Source organism: Stomoxys calcitrans, chromosome 4, assembly GCF_963082655.1.
Source record: "Stomoxys calcitrans chromosome 4, idStoCalc2.1, whole genome shotgun sequence".
Taxonomy (NCBI): domain Eukaryota; kingdom Metazoa; phylum Arthropoda; class Insecta; order Diptera; family Muscidae; genus Stomoxys; species Stomoxys calcitrans.
Window position 1 is genome coordinate 37,840,487 of NC_081555.1, and position 20,124 is coordinate 37,860,610.

Genomic DNA, 20,124 nt, shown 5'->3' on the forward strand with positions numbered 1-20,124 from the left:
TATAGCTTCCATATATATGCTCATCCGATTTGCAGTAAGATTGCAAAAAAAGTGCTCATTTGTTAACCGATTCTCTCGAAATTTGGCATGAAGTATTTTCTCTTTACTCTCGTCATTATAGGTGAATTTCATGGAAATCGGTTCAGATTTAGATATAGCTGTCATATATGTATATCCCCCGATTTGCACTTCAAGAGCCACTGCAAGCGCATTTATTGATCAATCTTGTCAAAATTTTGCACAGCGCTTTCCTCGACTACTACCAAAATATCTGAGAAGTTTGCTCGAAATCGGTTTAGATTTTGATATAGCTCTCATATATATGTTCGTCCGACTTTGAGAAATATTGCAAAAATTTTGTCATTTCTCAACCGTAGGTATTACAGTTTGAACATATCTGCCCGAAATTTGATACGGATTGTTAAATAACCCATCTGAAAACATTCGCCGAGCTCCATCAAAATTGGTCCAAATTGGCTCCCACTTTGTACGTATAGGGTAGGGTGTAGGGTATTATACAGCCGCTCCACCCGACTTTTGCCTTTCCTTATTGGTTTTTATATAAGATTTGTAATCATTTAGAATATTGCTCCACTGTATAACGCAGCTTACTAAACAACCAAAACCTTTGGAATGTCCAAATGCCAGACCATATGTCTGTCCATCCATGCTATCCATCTGTCATCAAACAACGTCACACATAAATAAGTAATCATTGTTGTAAAAACATATTTGACGACGTTAAAAATACTCGTACAACAACAAGAACAACAAAAAAAAAACTTTAATTGAATGAAAAATACAAATTAAAAAAAAAAAATAAGCTCAAAAACTCGACTAAAATGAACTGAAATGAAATAAAACACAAATTTGGTTTGGTTTGTTTGTTTGTTTTAGCCCCCTTCTCTCCGCTCTTGGTATTATTGAATTGCACAAAACTCTCATAAAACACACACACACACACACATACACACTCTCACAAATTGTATACAAAAGTTGAAATTTAATTTAATAAAAATTATTGTTATTTAGTAAGTAAGTGTGGAATATGGGAATAATATGGGCGGGCGCGTTCATATGAGTGTTTGGGTGTGTGCGTGTGTGTGTGTGTGCGACAAGTTTCTTTTCATTCGTTTAAATTAATGTTTTCACATTTGTATGTCTGCTCCCCCTCACATACAGCTCAGACCCCTCTCAAACACTCTATTTACCATTGTTCCACGCCTCTGTCCCCGCATACCTCAAACCACAGTCGTCGCCACTACTTGGCGATGTCTTCGTTTGCCAGCTTGCTTGCTGGTTTCTTTATTTATTTGGTTTAATTGAAAATCTCAACAATTTGATATGAAATTTAATAAATTTGCAAAATTGTATTTGCTTGAAAACCACAAAGCAACACACACAAACACACACACACACAGAGCCAGATACAGAGAGACACATATAGGCAAGCACGCAATCACATGCACACACAATATGCTAGCAATAAAAATAAAAAAATGATAACAACAACAACAAGAAACAAACAAATTTGTTTATTTCATGCTGAAAATGAACAATTAATAATGCCCGTCCAACGTACTCGTTAAAAATTTTGATTTGCCATATAAACACTTCATCCAGTCTGTTATGTGGCTTGTCTCACTTGGTGGCGAAACATGAGTTGAAAATCTTTGCTTTGAAAATCGGAAAGATGAATTTAATGAATTTTGAAGATATGTCTCAAATTTTCTTTCCATAAAAAAACCGTCTGCAAAACATAGAACATTTTTATCGAAAACTTAATTTTATGGTTATACTGGCTGGCTTGGTGTGCTTCGCCACGCCTTTAAATAGATTTTTAAATTAAATGTTTCTTTAAATATTTTGAAGTCGGTGTTCAGAGCCATGGGTATTTCTCGGATGCCCTTCCTGGTTTCACCTAATTCCAAATTTGGATGTATGATATGTGATCTATTATCGAATTGCCTTAATTTGAGTACCATATTGTCCCGATCGACCTGCATATTCGTTAAATGGGGTTTTGTTGGGTGGATATCAGATTCGTACACTACTTCCAAATAGCTTTCATTTAAGTCCTACATTATCCCGGGCGTTCTGCATGAGAGTTTGTTAAATATTTCGAGCATCTCAGACACTTGTTTCCTAATATTCACACTATAATTACATGTGTCCCATATTGTTTCGATAAGGCCATATGTTCTTTTGGAGGTTCGATTGAAAAAATTTGTAAGAAAAGTTCGGCCGGGCCGCATCTTATATACCCTCCACCATGGATCGAATTTTCAAGTTCTTTGAATGATTCTTTCAACATATATATGAGCTACATCAAGTTATTCACCACCGATGTGTAGCGTAATTGCCATGGGTATTAGAAGTCATAGAAAAATACCACCTCCAAAATTTCAGGTAAGTCGAATAAAAATTGAGCCCTCCAGTGGTTCAGAGTTTCAAATTGGCACATCGGTTTATACGGCAGCTAATCAGGTTATGTATAAGTGTAGTCTAACACTTGGCACATTTGGCACCAAAACGATGTATGCAAAATATAAACCACATTGTATTAGAATTGCACCTTCTATTGTAGAAGCTCAAGAAGTCTAATCGGGAGATCGGTTTATATGGCGGCTATATCAGGTTATGGACTGGTTTGGACCATACATGGCATAGTTGTTGAAAGTCATTCCTCAACGTTATGTGGAAAATTTCAGCCAAATCTTAAAAGAATTGCGCCCTCTAGAGGCTCAAGAAGTCAAGACCCAAGATCGGTTTGTATGGCAGCTATATGAAAACATAGACCGATTTGGCCCACTTACAATCCCAACCGACCTACACTAATATGTAGTATTTGTGCAAAATTTCTAACGTCTAGTTTCCACATCCACAGTTTTAGTAAATTTGCTGTGGAGGCCGATTTTAAATCAGAATTTTGAAAATCAATAACCGAACAGTTTTTCGAAATGCCGAGGTTATCAAATTTAGAGGCGCCCGGACCACCTTGTATCTTGAAATTTCAAATAGTTATCTCCGTCCGACTACCTGGCCCAGTGCCGACTGGAGTGAGGGCATTCGCGATTCGTTTTCCTGAGAGGAACGAATGGAGGGCGTATGGTGTACTTGAAGAGGATGAGACCTCGATCTACACAGATGGCTCCAAGATGGAGTCAGGGACTGGATTGGGGGTCTACTCTGATGCACTCAATATCAGTATGTCTCTGAGACTGCTGAACGAGTGTACGGTCTTTTGGGAAGAGGTCTGTGCCATTGCAGCAGCCGCAAGAAAAATTCTGGCAAGGGGCTTACCACCCTCGAAACTCAGAATATATGTGGACAGTATGGCGGCGCTCAAGGCCTTAGGGTCGAGATGCGTTGCGGACTGTTTTGAATCCTTGGATAGGCTCCGGGCCCACGATGTGACGCTGACATGGGTTCCCGGGCATGAGGAGATTCCAGGAAATGAGAGAGCGGACGAGTGCGCCTGGAGGGGTTCGTTTGTGTCGGGCGGACCAGTCAGCGGTCTTGCCTACGTGCCATTTGTCGAGCTACTGAACACAGTAGATGTGATGGCCAGGGCGGCGTCGGTGGCGAGGTGGGACATGGTAGATGGTTGCCGGACTGTGAAGGTGCTATGACCGGTCATCGACCGGAGGAGGACGAGGGAGTTGCTGGCGTTCGATAAAAGGTTGATGAGTACTTTGACAGAGGTCATAAACGGACATTGTGCCATTGGCCGCATGGCGGCGCGCATGGGGATACCGCACAATAACTTCCGTAGGAGTTGCCTCGATGAGGATGAGGAGGAGACTATTGGGCACTTGCTGTGTTCCTTTCTGGGTTTGCATAGACGTAGGGTTTTCTTTCTGGGGCGCCGTTTCTTCTGTGATCTGGGTGAACTTGCAAACGTATCTCTGGTATCTCTTCTGAGGTTTGTTGAGGGAACAGGATGGTTCCGACGGGGGGGGGGAACCCCTTTCTCTCTCTAGTGTACCACAATGGGCCAAACTGGCCTCTGAGTGAACTCACCGTTCCGTTCTCAAATGGCATATTTTTACTAGTTTTTTTTTCGAGTTTCTCCCACTCGAAAGAACAGGATAGACAAAGGTTCTTATATTGAAACAGTGAAACTAAATGCAGTACAGTGAAACTAAATGCAGCCTAACAAACAGGGAGCCGACGATGAGACCATCACCTACTCCCAAGAAACCCATTTACTTAAGATCCTAATAGTGGAACCTCAGACTCACCACAGCCCAGCTAACATTCACCGACGATGGAACCATCAACGACTATCTCAGGATTCGAAAGACAAGGAAAGCCAAGATCCCAATATTGAAACATCAGGCTGTGCAGGGCAGTCTTAATGCAGGCTAACGAACAGGGAACCGACGAAGAGACCATCAACTACTCCCAAGAATCCCATTTACTCAGGATTTCTACGACAAGGATAGACAAAGATCCTAATATTGGAACATCAGGTAGTGCAGGGACGGAAAGCTCGAAACAGCCTAACGCAATGCAGTGACAGGAACGAACAAGGAGCCAAGAAGCCTATTTACTGAATGACCAATGATTGAGGTCATCCAGATAAACCTCCATCGGAGCGAGAAGGATACACACAAAATCAGCAAGGGCAAGATTCATGTTGCCTTAATTCAGAACCCATGGACGAGCCGGAACAAAGTTTCTAAGCTTAACCATATTAACTACAAATTTTTCTATACTAACACGAAAACTCGGCCGAGGAACTGCGTTGTTTGTTATACAAATTTAAATCATATGAACTTAAAAATGCAAAAATTCGAAATGTTTACTTCTAAACTGTATAACTTTAAACTGAATTATCGGATGTTTGCGCATACCGCAGCAAAGTTATTGTAAATTTATTACCAATCCAAATCAAGTATCAAAATGAAAATCGAACCACAAATTCCTTTGTAAATTAGAAAACACGAAGCCAATCTTGGTTCGAATATCCTCGAAACTTGTGGAGATTTTGTATACCTCAATCGGACTTTTTTGTAACCCGAACAATATTTTAAAATACAGAGGTGACCAATTTGAGGGGACTGCCAAGAGGCGCCCGGAACATCTATGGCCTTGATATTTTCCACATGATTTCGATAACACTTCAGCTCTAATCATTTCAAATTTCAAAGAGCTATATTTATCCGTTCTAGTGTTTTTGATTCTATGGCACTGTGCGTTGGAACATTTCCTATGTCATTGTCCGGCTTTCGCGAGTAACAGACACCAGCTTAAGGTTACTTTTTATACCCTTCACCATAGGATGGGGATATACTAATTTCCTCATTCTGTTTGTAACACCTCGAAATAGCCTTCTAAGACTCCATATACACCGATCAGGAATCTTGACTTCTCGAGCCGCTATAGGGCGCAATTCTCATTCGATTTGGCTCAAATTTTGCATTAGGTGTTTTGTTATGAATTTCAACAACTATGCTTAGTATTACGCAAATCGGATCTTGAATTCTTGAGCCTCTAGAGGCCGCAATTCACATCCGATTTAACAGACATTTTGTACAACGACTTCTCCCATGATCTTCAATATATGTGTCCATTAGGGTCTGAATCGATCTATAGCTTGATACATTTCCCGTATAAACCGATCTCTCGATTTTGCTTCTTGAGCCCTACAAGGCGCAATTCTTATCCGAATGGACTGAAATATTACACAATGACTTCTACAATGTTAAGCATTTAATTAATTTAGAGTCGGAATCGGACTTGATAAAGCTCCAATGTTTGTCTAAAAAGGGATACCGCGCAAAGAACTCGACAAATTTTATCCATGGTGGAGGGTATATAAGATTCGGCAAGGCCTAAACACTCTCTTACTCGTTAATATTTAGAGCGTACAACAAGCCGATTGATTACTGGCTTAGCTGTATGTCCATGAGGCGGATTAATATCCGCACCCTCTTTTATCCTAACCCAACCTAAGTTACTTAAGCCTATAACAGTTTGGCATTAATATCAATACCTGTATTGTAATAAATCCAATACCCAAACGGTATTTATTTATATTTAATCCATACTAGGGGCTATTGTTTTGTTACCATACCGGGTTGCTTCACACCGTATGACATTGTGATACAATAAATACGTTTGCCATCAATTTTTCTATAAGTGTAGATTTCATATCTTGGAGAAGTATCGCAGAAAATTAAAGCGTTTGGATATTTATTTTGAGTTCAGCTAAAACCCCGTTTACACTGCTCATTAAATCCAGATTTATAGCTCTCGTTATCTTTTTATAAAGGGAAAACAGATGATCGAGCCATTAAATTCGAATTTAAAGAGCGGTGTAAACGGGGGTTTAGCTGAACTCAGAATAAATATCCAAGTGCCTTGGTTTTCTGCGATACTTCTTCAAGATAAACGGTGTTTAATAGTGTACACGGGGTTTAATAATTCTGCGTTACCCAACTTATAGCCTAGGATAAGGAAACACCTCGAAAGTGTAGTATAAAAATTCAACATATCTGTCAGTAGAAAATATATTTATTACATATTGTTAAATAAAAACAGAAATCGATTTCAATATTCATAAATTAATGATAATTTACTGTTTAGATTACAAATAAATGTTGTCGATATACACACTAAATAACCGTCTATCATACATCACAGTGTGGTGTATTTATGTCAATTGTCTGTCAGTGGTGGTGGTGTTGGTGAATAAGTATAAATTAAGTAAAATGTTAATAAGAAAAATAAAGCAAAAGAAAATTAATTGAGAATGAATAATAATAGCAAGCGACCGCAATGTCGTCGACTAGGGAGACGACAATAATAGCATATTAAATTACAAACGTAGACTTACATACACTCAAACACTCTTACATACAGTTACACATACCTGAACATCAGCCAATGTTGTAATTTTTCGCCATAATGTATCTTCGCCAAATAACGAAATCATTTGTGTGCTGCAATTAACATTCGATGAGATGCAAATGCGGCATAATTGCTGTAAATTTGACGATGTAGCTGCTGTTGTATGGGTATTTGCAGCAGCAGCTGCTGCTGCTGCTGATGTTGCTGCTGCTTCAGTTGTTGTTGTTGTTGTAGTTGCTGTATCCATATTGATGACATTTAAATGACTGTTATTGTTTGGTTACACCACACACACACACACTCGAGCACGTAACTATAGCAGAGAGAGATAAATTTACAAAGCACTCTATTTTGGTTTTTCTCTCTCTCTCTCAATCTCTCTTTCTGTCACTGCCTCTTTCAATCTCAAAAACAATAGGCAGCTGTTTGTATGCGTGTTACACTTGTCAATCTTAGGTGATGAGAAGGAAATCTGTTTAGCCTTTTTTGTTTACCTTTCCCTATTTGACTATTAATGAGCTTACAAACTACTAGCTCACTTACACGTATACACTTAAGTGATTGACACTTTTTTTAGCTTAACTTCTTTGGTAACAAAAGGGGGTGTTGGTGATTTATAAGGTTGGGCTTATCTTTAGCTTTAATGTGTTAACGGCAAAGCTCATCACTCACGTACGACAGAGCACCACGCGCACACCACCACACACTAAGCGACGACAAGTGGTGGAAATGTAATATGTAATCACAAGAAAAACAACAACAATAGTAAATTTTCTTCACACTTTGTTTTGGCTTGTTGCTAAAATTCTTAAATCACTTGCACATACACATACGAACATTATAGCATAGCAGCTAGCAGCCAACGGGCAAAGACGAATACGATGGAACGAACCACTCTTCTTGAATGACAAAAACAAAACAAATGTATCTTCCTTCACACGCGATTGATTTGATTCTTATGACGTTCTGTTTAGTGATGCTAGATAGGCAGGCTATTGGTATGGATTTCTTGTTGATTTCGATTTTCAAGTTTAAGCCATCAAACATATGGTGGTGGATGGCAGCGACAGCATGGTTCGATGCAGGTTTGATGCAGCACGCGCTAACATGTGAACGAACTTGGGCAAACCCTAGAGAACAACGTGAACCAACCTAAAACAACAAGTGTCTGCATGTGAGTGCGAACCGAGACCGTAGCGAACCAAAGAGGGTGAGAAAAGAAAAGAGTTGGCATTAGAGCGAAATACAGCATGGCCAGTGACAAAAGTTAAAGACACAACATGATTGAGTTGCTTACGATAATTCGTTTTTCCTTTTATTCCAACTTTCGGTTGCAAAGAAACAAAGCAAAATACGAAAAATGTTCGAACGAATGCCCGAATCAAAACAGAATAACCCGAAAATGTTGCAACCCTCAATGTGATTCCAATTGGAATACATGGAAAATGTTGTGTCTTTAACGCATGTTATTTTATGGTACGGGGAAGACAAAGCAGAAACCCTCTCTTGTATTATCTCACCCTCTTTGTAGCGAACGAGGAGTGTCAAACAATAAACACAACAGTCAAAAACTAAAACAGACCAAGAGCACAGCACACAGAACCCAAAGCAATAATTATGGTGGGGAGCATGGGAAATAGGTGGTTGGTTTGCTTGTTGGCTGTTCGTTCATCTGCAGCTGGCCTGCTGTTTGGTGCGAAAGCAAGAATGGTTTGCAAAATAGCCCAGCTAGTAGCGGCACAGACCAACAACAACAATTAATTAACAACACACAGCACACAACATAGTACGGCAATGGCTTTGATGGCAGTTACTTGCACACATTTCTGGATTACTAGTAAACGCGAGATTTTGGATTTTATTTTGTAATGATTGAAATTGATTTTTTTGTAACTTTTGTTGTAGTAGTAGGTACAGGGAGAAAAAAGAACTTTATTAATTTTCGCCACTATGTACTGATAGATTGATATTTTTCTTGTAAATTAACTTTTAACACACACCTTCAATAATCTATTTTCCATACGTCTTGGAAATAAGGAAATGTGAGGAGAGAACAAACAACACACAATCAACAAATATCCAAAATTGTATCACAAAATAATATCCGGAATGCATGCGACGGCCGACGTCATAAAATCAACGACAACCGACGACTCTGATCCAATATTGAAAACTAACTGCGACTGAAATGTTGAGTATCTTGTGCGACTCGACATGACTGTGCGCCAGCGTCGCTGCTCTGCCAGCTATGTTGTATGGTGGTGCGGTGCGCGGTGTGTTGGTTTGTTTGTATGTGACTGACTACACGGGGCTCTGCTATAACAACAATAAAAATAATAATAATAATAAGTAGTAACCCTCCAAACATTTGGAAGTGACTTTCTCACTCCCTCGCAGAATAGTCACTTTTTAGGTCCTTTTGTATGATAGTTTGTAGAGATTTCAAGATTTACAACAACAAAATGCATTACTGTCGAAATTCTATCATTCATGTTTCGCTAATTAGTTTCTCATAATCAACTGTTATCGCTACAAATTTAAAAATAGATTTTTTGTTATTGTTTTGGACGCTAACTCAAAAAAACCCAAACAAGAGAATGTATGTTAACTTAGCCTTCTGTAATGAAGAAAGGCCGGTAGCACAGAGGGATAGCATACGCCTCACAATCGTAAGGTTGGCTGTTCAAATCCCAGTCAGGGAAAATCATTGCAAAGAAAATCTTCGATTATTAATCTTGATTTGGAAAAGAAATAAATTAGAAAGAGAAATAAAAATAAGCCTCACTCTAAAAGGTAAAAAAAGACATTTGGCAAATAAATTTTTATTTTTATAAATGACGTTGATAATCGAATTTTACACTTTTTTTAGTCCCTATTTAGTCACTCATAGGTATATATCGCCAAGTGGCACGTTTTCTCCCGTACCGAGACACTAATTAGAGTAAAAAATGATATCGCCTGAGATTGTTTTCAACTTCCTTGAGTGCAGATTTAGTGACTCGCACGATAGAAAATGTTTGGAGGGAAGTGGGGAATTGGTATCTAAAATGAAAATAACAAGTAAAAGAACACAACACCAAGAAGAAGAAGAAGAAGAAGGAACATTTCTGCTCTGTGTACATTAATGAGAAGAATAAAACTCGCGCACACACTCTCATGCAGGCTGACTTACAACCTTAGCATAGATGAATACAAAAACAAAAAATAATAAAAAAACAAAACAGCTGGAATTTTGAAGAAAAATTACAATTACACACTCATATTTAGAAAACACACAAAAATAAATAAATAACAATCAAAAACTAGCAAACGAGTATCTGCTATCTGTGCGCGCACACATTTACACTCTCGTACACTTACACAAAGGCTTTGAACTAGAAGGCTAGCAAAAGAACAAGAAGTCTAGGAAATAAAACAAACAGGAATAATAACAACAACTTTGGGCTATTTTGAAACTGAATGCAATACACCTCTACCCCGTTTTACAAGATAAATATCAATTTTGTGTGTTACATACATTGATAAATCTTTTAATTCTAAGAACTAACCTTCAAATCCTTGCAATTGGAATCAAATTATTGAAGGAACCCCCATTGAGGGTAATTAACATAAAGAATGAAGACGATAATGCAACTGTGCTGGAGACCTGTCTGAACTCAGACCGTGGTTCGGTTTCTGCACATAAATCTCCCCCAGTGTAAAGTCGCTTCGCTGGCATGTACTTCTGATGGCAGGATCCTTATCCGCCCTTTGGCGGACTTCTTGGGCATAGAGGGGGCTTTTAATGACGCGAAGTTAGACTGCATACATGGAGGTCCCACCTCTTTTGGTAAATTGAGTTGATACGATGCTGAAAAGCCGGATTAACAACGCACCTCTGGAAGAGGGCTCGATAAGGAAGATTGAAGACGATGAGAGTAATGCAACAGTGGTGGAGACTTATCTGAACTTAGACCGTGGTTCGGTTTCTGCTGATAAAATTTCCCCATTGTAAAGTTGCTTTGCTGGCGCTGCATGTACTTTGATGGCAGGACGTTCTTTATACCCCTATCCGCCCACACCCTAGAATTTGGTATGCAAAATTTGATGACAGGACGTTCTTTATACCCTTATCCACCCACACCCTAGAATTTGGGTGTGGGCCAAAGTGAAGCCTTTGGCGGACTTCTTGAACATACAAGGGGTTTTAAATAATGTGAAATCTATGCAAGAGCTCTGGTGAATATGAAGGTCCCCCAATTGGGTGGGATGCTGCTAAAGGGCAGGATTATCAAAACATCATCGACAGAGGGCTCTAAAGGAAGATTGTGACCAGGGGAACTCCGCAAAGAGGAGTTTTATCTCCTCTGTTGTGGCTTTTGGAGGCAACCGTAGCGCAGAGGTTTGCATGTCCGCCTATGACGCTGAACGCCTGGGTTCGAATCCTGGCGAGACAATCAGAAAAAAATAATTCAGCGGTGGTTTTCCCCTCCTAATGCTGACAACATTTGTGAGGTACTATGCCATGCAAAAACTTCTCTTCAAAGAAGTGTCGCGCTACGGCACGCCGTTCGTTCCAGGTGATCAGTCCGGAACTGTTTGGGGTTCAACTGCTAGTAGTCTTTTAAGGCTACGAAGCCTGACCGGAGACTTTATTCTGGTACCATGGGTGTCAGGAGCCCCTGGAACTTTGGTTCCAGTCTGACTATGGTGAGGCCCCAGTGGGGAGCAACGTCGTGGCTGTGGTTTGTACCCAAATCGCGGGTAGAGCATAAGCTCGGCGTGGAGTTGCGTTTTCAACCGGGTGCCGTGACCCATAGATCGGAAGGAGTTTTAGGTAGTGCTCCGCTCCTAACCAAGGATGTGAACACGTGAACACACGTGGGATCAAATTGGTACTCATGTGTTGGTTACCACATGTGGGAGCGTTGGTAGACGCATTGTATTCAACCTTGGGCCTTGGGCCTGCGTAAAACTCGACATTCGTGGCACGCCGTTCGTACTCGTCTATAAAAAGAAGGCCCCTTATCATTGAGCTTTAACTTGAACCGACTGCACTCATTTATATGTGAGAAGTTTGCCCCTGAGGTCTTTCGAGAGGGAGAGGATGAAGGTCGCTGCCTTCGTGGACGACGTCGTCATCATGGTGGCTGGTCGTTTCCTCTCCACTATTGAGGATCTCGTCAAGGGAGCTTTGAAGAAGCTATCCGGATGGACGAGAGGCATAAATTCTAGAAAGACTGAACTGGTCGTTTTCACCAGAAGCATGTAGCTGGGTGTTTTTAAGGGACCTATCCTGGATGGGTTGGAGCTACCGCTCTCTTCGTGGGCCAAGTACTTGGGAGTGATTCTTGACCAGAAACTATGTTGAAAAAGAAAAATCGAATAAGGGGTTAAAAAGGGCTGAATGCGCTCTACTGCTGTCGCAACTCTATAGGAAGGAGATGAGGGCTAGGCCGAGGACGGTGCACTCGATGTTTACTGCAGTCGTTAGGCCTGTTCTCACCTGTTGTTGTCTGCGATGGCACAAAGCTCTCGATAACTGTGCTTTTCGCAGTACAATCGAGAAGGTACAGGGTACCGCAGGGACCTCGTTCAGGGAGCTTTGAGGATGCTATCTGAATGGGCGAGGGGCCCATCTTGATCAGAAACTAAGTTGGAGAAGAAACATCGAAGTAAGGCTCAAAACGGGACTGAATGAGCTTTACCTCTGTTAAAAATCAATAAGAAGGAGTTGGGGGCTACGTCGGGAGCCGTGCACACGATGTTAACTCCAGTCTTTCGGCCAGTTCTCACCTATGGTTGTCTGATATGGCACAAAGCTCTGGCCAGCTGTGCTCTTCGCAGTACGATCGATAAGGTGCAGGGTACCGCGGCAGTGCTAATCTCTGGGGCAAGTAGAAGTGCCCCGAGAGAGGCGCTAATTGCCATTCTCTATCTTAGGCCTTTGCATCCATATGTTGGGGGTGTGGCAACAAAGATCGCCATGAGACTGAGTGAGTTCTGCTGGGGGACGATGTTGCACCATGCTATATGCGGCGCCATTGATAATGTTCCAGGGGAGTACTGCCTTGTCGCTTGCTTGAAAGTCGTTTTCCCGAAAAGAGATCTCTGTGTTGCGGGCACCCGGCCCTTCCCGTGACTCTTTGTATGCACGGATGGATCTAAATTAAATAGGAGCACTGGAGCAGGAGTCCTCAATGCATTTCTTGGAATCAGAAAATCTTAGAGGTGGATGCCTTCTACGATGACTGCGCGAATAAAGCGTGGACAGGTGGTCTAGGTTGTAGGGTGTCAAAGGACCTGTGGCCGAGTATTTCGCAAAACAGTTCGTCGCTTATCCTGAGGCTGAGAAAGCATGTCTTAGGACTGGTAATAAGAGATTGAGAAAACATGACTTAGGACTACTAATAATAGTCCAGCCTTGAATGGTCATTGCAATATCAGGTCTTTGACATTGCACTGGGAGCAGGGAGAGGCAGACTTCTGCAGGATGTGCGATGAGGACCAGAAGTTGGAGATGGTCGAGCACCTCTTGTGTCACCATCCCGCAATTGCGAGGAGTAGACACACGATAATAGGTGAACACCTCTTTTCTAGTCTGTTAGCCCACTTGTCATTCTGGAATTGTGTAGAGCCCTGAATTGGGTGACTGGATCATATTCTGGTTTTTTTCTTTTTGTCTTATGCAGGGCTGCGGAGTCGACCGAAGTCGAGTTTTTGAGGGCGAAGTCAAAGTCAGAGTCGGACTATTGAGCCGGATTCGGAGTTTGGCTGAAGTTGAGCACGTGAGCCCCGGCTTCGAACAGCTCTCCGACTCCGACCCAGGGTCTCGTCTTATGCGTATTTTTCGTTTTTCTGTCCTTATTTGATCTCTTGCATCATTCTGGGGTGTATGTTTGTAAAATTGTTCATCTTCTTCTCTTCTACTTTCTTCTAGGGACCTAAGCTCTCCGGCTAGTCACCGAGGTTGCTAGTCACGTGCCCTCCAACCTAAACTTCCCTTATTGGTGAGCTCCCTATACAACCCAACTTCATGATTTTGAATGAACATTAACCATGTACAAAGTAGTTTCAGTGTACACTAAGAAAGGCATTTCTTCATTTATGGGGGTATGGGAGTGTTGCATTGCATGAACTAAAATATGGAAAAATAATTTTAAAAAGAAATAAATAAATGAAACAAGATAAGATAGGATATTTTTTATACATCACACCGTGGTTGGTTGGTAAGTAACATTGCAGCCAAGATAACGACAACAGCAACAAGAACAACCACCACAACCAATTGAATACACAGCGAACTAGGCAAACTGAATGACTGACAGAGAGACAGACAGACAAACAAACAACGAGAGTCACACACATTCGAGTATTTGCATTCATTCGGATTAAAAGATTCCGATTCGAGTTTGAATTCAAATTCGTCGCGTACACATTCGCGCGCGCCTTACAACAAACAGACCTGGCTAGCTGGCTGGCTGGCTGGCAGTTGGTAATGGACATGCATCGCATCTACGACTATTAGGTGCACAGTGCAAGGCAGTGCAGTGCTGTGCGCACATAGGCAAGATGCCGCCGAAACGATTCGAATCGAATTATTTCGAACGATTATAATGAGTGGCATTGCCAATGCTGCTGCTGTTCTTCTGGTGTTGTTATTGTAATGGCTGTAGCTTCCGACTGTGGCTCTGTGTGTTGTTGCATGTACAAAAGAAGGAACTTGGTTGATTGTTGTTGGTGTTGTTGTTTTGTTTTTGTCATTCCTATCTACTGCCTCTGTTGTGGCTGTTGCAAATAGTATCGCTGCCGTTGGCCGCGACAGAGGGCATGGAATGCAAAGAAAAAGCAGCAACGAGCAGCAAGCAATGTTTACACAGACGACAAAGGCACACACAAATCGACAATGTATGCAAAATGAAAAACAACAACAAACGCACACACACACACACACACACACTCAACCAAATAAACAACGTAAATAAATTACCCTCTCAATGTGAATGCATTGGAAACGAAAATGAAATATGTTTTTATTGTTTATTGTCATTATTTCAAATAATTATTTAAATTGAGAAGGCAAGCGCACAGTGGATCAATTAATCTTTTGGAATTGAATTCAAGATAAAGAGTTTATATGGAGACGAAAGTGATTTTTCAATATGACAAGGGGTCCTGCAAGGAGAAAACTAAGCCCAAAACGGCAGGGCATTAAAACGAACATCCCTTAAAGGAACAGCGGGGGGGATTTCTCCTGAATCTATGAGTGCTGTCCAATTCAAAAGCTAAGAAGGCCCTTCTTTTTTAAGGGGTGTATTCATTAAGTCCTCCTTGATCGTCGCACAGTGTTGCCAAATCGAAAAATCTTGGAAATAATTCCTGAACTTTTTAACGGATAGAGATATGTACACCAAACTTTACATAGTCTTTGTTGAGTTCCAATTAGTATGCAAAATTTGGGGACCCTAGTGGGTCCAGAGGCTGATCCATGGGGCTTGAAAGTTGGTCACCCCTAAGCTCGTCTCGAAAGAGAAACAAAAAAAATTGTAAAATTTAATGATCTTCGCCCTAATAGGCAACAAACTTGAAAAATGAAAAAATAAAAAATTTTGGCAGAGCCCGGCCGGGATTCGAACCTGGGCACTAGGAGTAACAGCGAGAGCCGTTGCCGTTGTCTAGCGTTCGAAGCCATCAATACAACTTCCAACAGATGCACTAAATCATGTGTAGTACGGAAGTGTAATTTGTCACACAAAGAATGTCTGTTATTACACAAAAATACATGCATTGGGAAAAAATACAGCTAATAGACAGGGTTGTCGGGCGTGGTTATTGTGGTAATTGTATCATAGATGCGTTTTCGCTATTAATACGATTCAAATACAACATACCAACGCACGGCCCTTGAACCCATCACACCTAATATGGTTGAAAAGTCTTTTAATCAAAGACAAAACGCGTCCCATAGTGGTTGGTGTGTGTTGCTATCTTTGGCTTTCCTTTTCCATTTGCATCTCCGATCATTGAGCCCGTCTCGAAAGAGAAACAAACAAAATATCATAGCAAATTTTGTTCTGCTTGCCAAACAGGCATTTATGTACCAATCGGCTTGGTTTTTGAAGATAGAGCTCGTAAAACCCTACAAAAAACTTGCGGTAATGTCCAGTATATCTCTAACGGTTTATGAATAATTGGACTTACAACGATTTTTTTTTTTGAAAATTTTTGTCAAAGTATGTTCGGGACTGGATTGGGGGTCTACTCTGATGCACTTAATATTAGTATGTCACTGAGACTGCCCGACGATTGTACGGTCGTTCAGGCAGAGGTCTGTGTTATTGCAGTGGCCACAAGAGAAATTCTGGTATGGGGCTTACCGCCCTCGAAACTCAGAATTTATGTGAACAGTATGGCGGCGCTCAAGGCCTTGGGATCGAGGATGGTGAGGTCGAGATGCGTGGCGGACTGTTTCGAATCCCTGGATAGACTCCGGGCCCACGATGTGACGCTGACATGGGTTCCTGGGCATGAGGGGATTCCAGGAAATAAGAGGGCGGACTAGTGCGCCAGGAGGCGTTCGTCTGTGCCAGGAGGCGTTCGTCTGTGCCAGGAGGCGTTCGTCTGCGCCAGGAGGCGTTCGTCTGCGCCAGGAGGCGTTCGTCTGCGCCAGGAGGCGTTCGTCTGCGCCAGGAGGCGTTCGTCTGCGCCAGGAGGCGTTCGTCTGCGCCAGGAGGCGTTCGTCTGCGCCAGGAGGCGTTCGTCTGCGCCAGGAGGCGTTCGTCTGCGCCAGGAGGCGTTCGTCTGCGCCAGGAGGCGTTCGTCTGCGCCAGGAGGCGTTCGTCTGCGCCGTCTGGGCCAGTCATCGGCCTTGCCTACGTGCCATTTGTCGAGCTACTAAACACAGGAGATGGAATGGCTAGGGCGGCGTCGGTGGGACTCGGTAGATGGTTGCCGGACTGTGAAGGTGCTATGGCTGGTCATTGACATGAGGAGGATGAGGGAGTTGCTGGCGATCGATAAGAGTTGGATTAGTACTTTGACAGGGGTCATAACCGTACATTGTGACATGGCGGCGCGCATGAGAATACCGCACATTGACTTCTGTAGGAGTTGCCTCGATGAGTATGAAGAGGGAGAGACTATTGAGCACTTGCTGTGTTCCTGTCCGGGACTGCAGAGACGTATGCTCTTCTTTCTGGGGAGCCGTTACTTCTGTAACCTGGGTGAACTTGCAGACGTACCTCTGGTATCTCCCCTGGGGTTTGTTGAGGGAACAGGATGGTTTCGCTTGTGTTTCTCCACTCCTCCTGTCTTTTTCTTTTATTCGTGTATAACCTCTAGAACGAGGTCTCACATTTTCTTTTTCTTCTCTACAGAACAACGAAACGGTCGACAGGATGACCAAAATCCTATGGAAGATCCGGATCGTGAGAAGACGAGCTTTCGGTATCATAACAGGACACTAAGGACTACGAGCTCACTTATGCGAAATCGGTGCAGCATGTGATAGCACGTGTAGGTCATGTGGAGAAGATGATGAGACGTTGGAGCATTTACTATGTCATTGTCTGGCTTTCGTGGGAAACAGACACCGGCACTTAAGTGACACAATACCAGTCATAAACCTACTAAGGGACGTGGTATGGAGAAACATTTGAGATCTTGTAAGCAGCACGGATTTCCTGACATAAATTTTCTTTTTCGAGATTATTTTTTAGTATTTAGAGCGCACAACAAGCCGGTTACTAGCTTAGGTGTATGTCCATAGTGGCATGGGGCGGATTAATGGCACCCTCTTTTTAACCTAACCTAACCTATTTTTAATTTTTTCAGGACACTTATCTGCAAAATTCAAATAGAGTTTTGAAGACATCCCTATTCTTTTTATACCCTCCACCATAGAATGGGGGTATACTAATTTGGTTATTCTGTTTGTAACTCCTCGAAATATACGTCTAAGACCCCATAAAGTATACATATATGTTCTTGATCGTCATGACATTTTAAGTCGAAATAGCCATGTCCGCCTGTCTGTCTGTCGAAAGCACGCTAACTTTCGAAGGAGTAAAGCTAGCCGCTTGAAATTTGACACAAATACTTCTTATAAGTATAGGTCGGTTGGGATTGTAAATGGGCCAAATCGGTACATGTTTTGATATAGCTGCCATATAAACCGATCACGGGTCTTGACTTCTTGAGCCTATAGAGGGCACAATTCTTGTCCGATTTGGCTGAAATTTTGCACGTGGTGTTTTGGTATCACTTCGAATAACTGTGTTAGTTATGATTCAAATCGGCTCATAATCTGGTATAGCTGTCATAAAAACCGATCTTGGATCTTTACTTCTTGAGCCAATGGAGCGCGCAATTCTCATCCGATTTGGCTGAAATTTTGCATGGGGTGTTTTGGAATTACTTCCAATAACTGCATTAAGTATGGTTCAAATCGGTCCACGTTTTGATATAGCTGCCATATAAACCGATCTTGGATCTTGAGCCTCTAGAGGGCCCAATTCTCATCCGATTTGACTGAAATTTTGCACGTGGTGTTTTGGTATCACTTCGAATAACTGTGTTAAATATGATTCAAATCGGCTCATAATCTGGTATAGCTGTCATATAAACCGATCTTGGGTCTTGACTTCTTGAGCCTCCAGAGGGCGCTGTTCTTGTCCGATTTTGCAAGTGGTGTTTTGATATCACTTCGAATTACTGTGTTAATTATGATTCAATTCGGTCCATGTTTTGATATAGCTGCCGTATAAACCGATCTTGGGTCTTGATCGTTGAGCCTCTAGAGGGCGCAATTCTAGTCCGATTTGACTGAAATTTTGCACGTGGTGTTTTGGTATCAATTCGAATAACTGTGTTAATTATGATTCAAATCGGTACATAACCTGATATAGCTGCCATATAAACCGATCTGGGATCTTGACTTCTTGAGCCTCTATAGAGCGCAATTTTCATCCGATTTGGAAGAAATTTTGTACAACGGCTTCTCTCATGACCTTCAACATACATGTGTAATACAGTCTGAATTAACCAATAGCTTGATACAGCTCCCATATAAACCGATCTCCCGATTTTGCTTCTTGAGCCCTTTCAAGGCGCAATTCATATCCGAATGAACCGAAATATTACACAATAGCATATTCTTATTCAATATTCTTTGTTTGCCTACAATGAGATAATGCGCATAGAACTCGACATATACGATCCATGGTGGAGGGTATACAAGATTCGCCCCGGCCGAACTTAACACGCTCTTACTTGTTATTTCTCATTTTGGTTTAAAATATTGATGATAGGAAATTAACGATAGTATCGCTACTATCGGTATTTATTATGAGAAATATCGAATGTTGCGAATATATAGTGAATAGAGCTGGCAAACTATCGATAATCGCAACATTGGATATTTTCGATTGTTTTAATAATAAATATCGATAGTATCGATACTATCGTTTATTTCCCATCAGCTATATTTCAGACTAAAATGAGAAGTAAAAATCGGGATATCGATTTGTATAGGAGCAATATCAATGCACAGACTAAATAAACCAAGATTAGTAAAGTCAGTTGAAAGTTGGGAGAGAAATCATTGTACCAAAATGTTAACCTATTCGGATGAAAATTGCGCCCTCTATAGGCGCAATGTATCTTAAAAAAATAACTTTTGCTATATCCATCCATCGGAAAAATATCAATCGATATTCAGTCAAAAAATTAAATATCGATAGTGCCATTGATATTTTGCCAACTCTACTATTCACCTTGCATACATTCATGCATGATATCCTTAAACAGCGATATACCACTGTTCGATCTATTTATTTTTATTACCTTCTCATATTTCGTAAAATAATCAATGAGTAGTGAGTGAGTGAGTGAGTGAGTCTATAAGAAAACTAGTACAGTTTTACAAAAGTTTTATAACATGTTTACGGTTTCTTCGTCGTCTTTTATATTACATTTCATATATGTATGAGCAAACATACATACGTACATGCATGCAAACGTACCTACCTATATTCATTGAGCTTTCTAAACTGAACTATAAAACACACAAAACAAACAAAAACATTCATATATGATTTCAATATGCGCCAGATTGACATATCTACATATGAACATTCGTTATATATATATCTACTTTTAAAAATAAAAATAACTACTATGTCGTATTGATGGTGGGTATGTGCGTGTGTGTACGTGTGCAACTTACTCGTACGACGTACTTACTTACTTACAGCAATAGCACAATATCAATTATTCAGACATAAATTC

The 20,124-nt window shown here is 41.2% G+C and overlaps 1 protein-coding gene across 3 annotated transcripts in view; it reads right to left on the reverse strand.

Moving 5' to 3' along the window:
* The window catches only part of LOC106083571 (uncharacterized), a 57,083-nt gene extending 46,611 nt beyond the window's left edge, over positions 1-10,472 (reverse strand). Inside the window, exons 1-2 of one of the 3 annotated variants that reach the window (XM_059366988.1) lie at positions 10,407-10,472; positions 6,881-8,010 (exon numbers count right to left, since the gene is read on the reverse strand). In XM_059366988.1, coding sequence (XP_059222971.1) covers positions 6,881-7,105 — 225 coding nt within the window. In that variant the 5' untranslated portion in view covers positions 7,106-8,010; positions 10,407-10,472. Of the gene's footprint in view, positions 1-6,880; positions 8,055-8,858; positions 9,009-10,406 lie in introns of those variants that run through there. The other 2 variants (XM_013246686.2, XM_059366989.1) reach the window with 2 other exon arrangements.
* Between the last annotated feature and the right edge of the window lie 9,652 nt (positions 10,473-20,124).